The sequence below is a fragment of the Hipposideros armiger genome, unplaced genomic scaffold, assembly GCF_001890085.2.
Source record: "Hipposideros armiger isolate ML-2016 unplaced genomic scaffold, ASM189008v1 scaffold_1943, whole genome shotgun sequence".
Lineage (NCBI taxonomy): Eukaryota > Metazoa > Chordata > Mammalia > Chiroptera > Hipposideridae > Hipposideros > Hipposideros armiger.
The window spans coordinates 1-5,583 of NW_017733293.1; the positions used below are offsets into that span (position 1 = coordinate 1).

The 5,583-nt window shown below is 55.8% G+C and overlaps 1 protein-coding gene across 1 annotated transcript in view; it reads left to right on the forward strand.

Annotated features, from left to right (window-relative positions):
* Window positions 1–1,370: 1,370 nt before the first annotated feature.
* LOC109378398 (class I histocompatibility antigen, Gogo-B*0101 alpha chain-like) overlaps window positions 1,371–5,583 on the forward strand; it is a 76,232-nt gene continuing 72,019 nt past the window's right edge. Inside the window, exons 1-3 of the mRNA XM_019634793.1 lie at window positions 1,371–1,480; window positions 1,630–1,914; window positions 2,194–2,469. Coding sequence (XP_019490338.1) covers window positions 1,408–1,480; window positions 1,630–1,914; window positions 2,194–2,469 — 634 coding nt within the window. The 5' untranslated portion in view covers window positions 1,371–1,407. The remainder of the gene's footprint in view (window positions 1,481–1,629; window positions 1,915–2,193; window positions 2,470–5,583) is intronic.

Genomic DNA, 5,583 nt, shown 5'->3' on the forward strand with positions numbered 1-5,583 from the left:
ACCTTAACAGCCCAAAGCCCCTGTTGCTCCTGTGCCTGACATTCTGGAGGCTTCCCAGAGTGAGACGCAGCCACTGGAGTGTTTTTAGTGAAGAAATGACACACCCTGACTCACATTCTCAGGATCGCGGATTCCTGTGGGGAGAATAGTCCTTGGCTGGCAGGTGAGGGGGTGGCGCTAGTGCCACAATCAGGAGAGAGAGGGTGGTGGGGACTAAGGGGAGAAGAGGGTCTGAAGGGTGAGAGAGACAGAGAAAGGCTGGAGAAGGGGGAGGGAAAGAGGCAGAGGTGAGGAAGTCTAAAGCAATGGAACTCTCAGGTTGAAGTATGCTGTCTCATAGATCTTTAATAAATTATCTAGGGCCTATCAGGGTGTTCCGTGGAGTTCCCTGAAACCTAATTGCCTCGTTAATCAATTTAAAAATAATAATAATCCCAGATAAAATATGCACACAGTTTAGACGTGAATTATTCACAAAAAAAAGGGATGCAAGAACATTTTAACTGCATCTAACACTTGTAAGTTTGAGGTTGTACATGCTCCTGGTTGAAATACACGGTAACAAACTGCTTCCACTTGTTTCTTTGTATTGAGGATGTGGCGGATTCAACAGACAAACTCAGGCTGTGGAATGAAGACCATTTTACAATAGAAATATCTGGAGTAACAGGTGTACCGTCTGGGAAAGTAAGACTTAGGAGATTTGAGAGTCTGACTGCCGTGCTGTTTAGACACATTTCTGTACCCAGGGGCCCAAATCACGATTTTACAGATTAGCTTCAGGATGATCAGGGGTTTCCAAGATTGTCAACCCCTGTAGTTTAAATAAACAACAAGGAGACTGGGCTCTGTGAGAATCTCTATGTGATGTTTTCAGGCACAGATTCTCCAGGATTAAAGAGAAAAGCCCTGTCCTTCCTCTAGTCCCAGGGCGAGCTCACTCTGGCACCAAGTTCCCTGGGGTGATTTCTTCCAGAAGAGTCCTGGGGGAGAGGTAAAGGGTGGGAGGCAGGGCGTCTATTTCAGGGAGAGGGATTCCGGGGAGAGAAGAGGAGGGAAAGGGGCTGAGCCCAGCCTGGTTTCCTCAGACAGCCCCTGGGCCAGGACTCAGGGAGACAGCGGGACACAGGCTCGGTGCAGGAGGAGGGGTCGGGGCACAGTCCCAGATCCCCTGAAGGCGGAGTCTGGGGCGGGAAGCTCAGTGTTGGGGAGTCCCCACCTCTCCGCGGTTTCACTTCTCCTTCACAACCTGTGTCGGGTCCTCCTGCCTGGAAACTCATGACGCGGCCACAGTTCTCACTCCCATTGCGTGTCCGGTTTCTAGAGAAGCCAATCAGCGTCTCCGCCTTTCCGGTTATAAAGTCCCCACGGACCCGCCCGCACGCAGATCGTCCCCAGACCCCGAGGATGCGGTTAATGGGCTCCGGGACCCTCCTCCTGCTGCTCTCGGGGGCCCTGGGCCTGACGGGGACCCGGGCGGGTGAGTGCGGGGTCGGGAGGGAACGGCCTCCGCGGCGGGAAAGCGAAGGGGACGCAGGACCCCGGGGAAGATGTGTCCCCACCGCCCTCGGGTCCGGGACCCGCGCCGGGAGGAGGGTCGCCCGGGTCTCAGCCCCTCCCTGTCCCCAGGCTCCCACTCCCTGAGGTATTTCGAGACATCCTGGTCCCGGCCCGGCGGCGGGGAGCCCCGGTTCATCGCCGTCGGCTACGTGGACGACACGCAGTTCGTGCGGTTCGACAGCGACGCGGCGAGTCCGAGGATGGAGCCGCGGGCGGCGTGGATGGAGGGGCCGTGGGTGGAGCAGGCGCTGCCGGGGTACTGGGAGCAGCAGACGCAGCGCTGCAAGGACAACGCACAGATTCACCGAGGGAACCTGCAGACCGCGCTCCGCTACTACAACCAGAGCGAGGCCGGTGAGCGACGCGGTCCGGGTCCCGGTTCCCCCCCCCGCCCAACGGACGGGCCGGGGTCCCCCCGAGTCTCCGGGTGCGAGCTTCACCCCGAGCTGCGGGACCCGCCCGGCCCCTCCACCCGGGAAGAGCCCGCGGGGACTTGGACCCGGTTTCACTTTCAGTTCTGGCGCCATCACTGCGGGGCGGGTTCAGAGGTCGGGGGTCACAGGGCGGGACTGACCGCGGGGCGGGGTCAGAGGTCGGGATTAAAGGGCGGGGCTGACTGCGGGGCGGCGTCAGGGTCTCACACTGTACAGGGAATGTATGGCTGCGACGTGGGGCCGGACGGGCGCCTCCTCCGCGGGTACAGACAGGACGCCTACGACGGCGCTGACTACCTCGCCCTGAACGAGGACCTTTCCTCCTGGACCGCGGCCGACACGGCGGCTCAGATCACCCGGCGCAAGTGGGAGGAGGCCGGTGCGGCGGAGCATTACAGGGGCTACTTGGAGGGCAGGTGCCTGGAGTGGCTCCGCAAATACCTGGAGAAGGGGAAGGAGACGCTGCTGCGAGCAGGTAAGAGGGGCCGCGGGGCTCCTACACGGAGAGGAGGAAATGGGGTCAACACCAGGACACCCCGTCTCCCCGACATCGGGGATGGAGTCCGCCTGGGTTTTCACAACTGGTACCAGAGAGTCACCCAAAGGGCCACCTTCTCTCAGGGACAATTAGGGGTGCAGCCTCTCAGGGGATGGAGGGGAGACCGTCCCAGAAACACCTGATCAGCGGTTCCCTTTGGCCCCGGCAGCTGCCCGGGAACCTGGGGGACTTTCTGTCTCAGCCCTTGTTCGCTGCCCCACACACAGTGTGACTGAGGTCTGACCCCCGCTGTTCTGAGTCATTTGGCCTCCACCCAGGTCAGGACCAGGAGTCCCTTTGTCTCCATCAGAGACCTGTCTCTGACCCTGGGCTGTCTCACCCTGATTCTAGAACTTTCTATAGAATAGAGATGATCCCGGATGCCTGTGTCCAGTGTGGTGTGTGGGTTTTGTGCTCCCTTCCCCCACCCCAGTTTCCTGACCATTCTCGGGATGGTCACGTGAGCACTGCTGGAGGGTCCCCTGAGGGATGCAAAGGCCCTGAATTTCCTGACCCTTCTCCTCAGACCCTCCAAAGGCACACGTGACCCATCACCCCAGCTCTGACCGTGAGGTCACCCTGAGGTGCTGGGCGCTGGGCTTCTACCCTGCGGAGATCACCCTGACCTGGCAGTGTGATGGGGAGGACATGACCCAGGACACGGANAAAATGCATATATAGATGATGTATCATAGAAGTGTACACTTGAAACCTATGTAATTTTCCAGTTCAATGTCACCCCAATAAATTTAATGAAAAAAATTTAAAAGCCCACAATATGCCTGTTTCCCAGTCCTGGAATCCACCCGGTAGTACGTCAATTCCAACAATCCTTAAGTCCACGGGGATCCCAGTTTATTGATCCTACTATCCCTCGATGTCCTCTCCTCCCTCCCCACTCATTTTAAATTCCATGATAAATAATTTCAACCCCTCCCTTGTGTCTCACTTGCTTTCTCACCATTGCTTGGAAAAATGACACAGCTGGTGAATTTGACCTCTGTCTACCCTGCACCTGCCCCCGTGCAGCTTCAGGAGGCTGGTGAACAACTCACAGCCATGACTATTGTCACCTCAACGTCATGACCCAAACCAAAGGGGAGCCCACGCGACTCCCAGCTGTCACCCTGTCCTTGCACGTTCACTCAGCCTCCTCCATCCTGGATGACCTTACACACCTTCTCTCTGCTCAACCATCCAGCCCTCCTTCCCATTCTTATCACTGCTAATGACCTTGCTTCCTACCTCACTGAGAACACTGAGCACATGAGAAGACACCTTTTACAGATTCCCACCGCCATCCACTTCGAGACCTTTATCACAGGTTCACTGTCCCTGCTGCCGCCCAGAGACAGTCCCTGCTGGTGCCCTAGACCTCATCCCTTCTCGTCTCCTTAAATTGTTGGTCTAGTTATTCTTCCCTTTTCCTCATTTGTCATCTCCCCTCCATTAGATCACTGTAGCCATCACGAGAGTGCACGTCCCGGGCCCTCAGCTTGAGCGAGGATAATTGACTGTTGCCACATTTGCTTTGAGTCTGCGCTTCCCATAGTCTCCTCCCTGTCAAAGACTGAGAACAGCAGGGAAACTAAGGCAGGACCCTTGCTCTCTGAAGGCTGACTGAGGCTCCAAGGCCCCTGACACCTCACTGACGTGTCCTTCCTCTGCCCTGGATCTAGGCTGCCTCAGCCCACTTCTCTCCTCTCTCTCCTTCACTTGGATTCAGATGTGAAGACTCTCCCAGCCTTTCAATCTCCCTCCCCATTTTCCCTCACAGGTGTTTCCTCTGATAACATTCTGCACATTTAATACCATGTTGGTGTCTGCTCCTCACGGGACCCTCACTAACACAAGTGGTGTCAGGATGGTCCAAGAACATAGGCAAAAGATGGGGATTGGGGACCAGCACGCCCACTGCCTGCAGACCAAGAGGGCACTGTCTAGACTGGGTGGCAGCTGGACTGCTAGATGTCACTCCTGGTGACCTGATAAAATGTCCTGGTTTGGAGGAGTGCTATGGCAAGTGTGATGATAGAAGCCTTTGAAACATACTTGGCGAGGGGCTGGGTGCCTCTAAGACAGTAGAGTTGGCTGATTACTGCACATTGTTTTGATGCCCCAGCCCTAGAAAAGGATAAAGGGGTCTGAGGATTGTTAACACCATCACAGGCTGGTGTGAGAGCCTCCGCAGTGGCTCACAGACACACATTTATCTCATGTGTAGGACGGCAGATGGAGATGGATGGCAGCTGAATACATAACTGTGAGGGTCACAGAACCCTATAGAGATGGTCGGACACTCAGCAAAGGCAGGTGTGTTACGTGAAAATCAGGACCCTGGTGGGACAACCTCAGATTCTGCAAACTGGAACAGGACTATCCTGAGGGACATCCTCTGGACCCACTGTGCATGCAGGGGAGGACCCCCTTCTCTAGTAACGGTTAGATCCTCCAGAACTGTGAGACAAAACTGTGAGATCTGCCACTGTGCTGGGAGATTCTGCAGAATCACCCATGATGCAATGGGACATGGCAAGAACTAGCCAGTACGTGTCTTTAGGAGCCCATGGAGCACCTCTGGGATTGGATTTTAGGCTTTTGATCAAGTAGCCAGAATGTCAGGCTGGATAAACACAAATTCACTGGCTTAGAGTCACTTTCTCAGCACATGGGTTTAAAAGGGACCCCAGTATGGGGCAGACTGACTGCTGGATGACTCTTCATAGCCTGGAAACCATGATGTCCAACTCTCAGCGAGGTAGATGTGACTTAGTCCCCCTGGTGGATGGTAGAGGATGGATAAAGAGGCTGAAGGAGTGGGGGTGTCATTGTGTGAGGCCAGAGACCCAGCAGAGGATTATGTTCCACAGGAGAAGCCAGAGGGCACACCTGTCACCACAGCCATCAGGAAGGTACTGGAGAGGGCCCTGCATCACTAAGTTTGGGGAGGCTGTGTCCTCTGCAGGCTGGGATGACAGGGAAAGGTGGTCCCAGGGTCAGCTCATTAGTATCATGGGGAGGGGATGGCCCTGAAGAGACAGAGGCCAAATG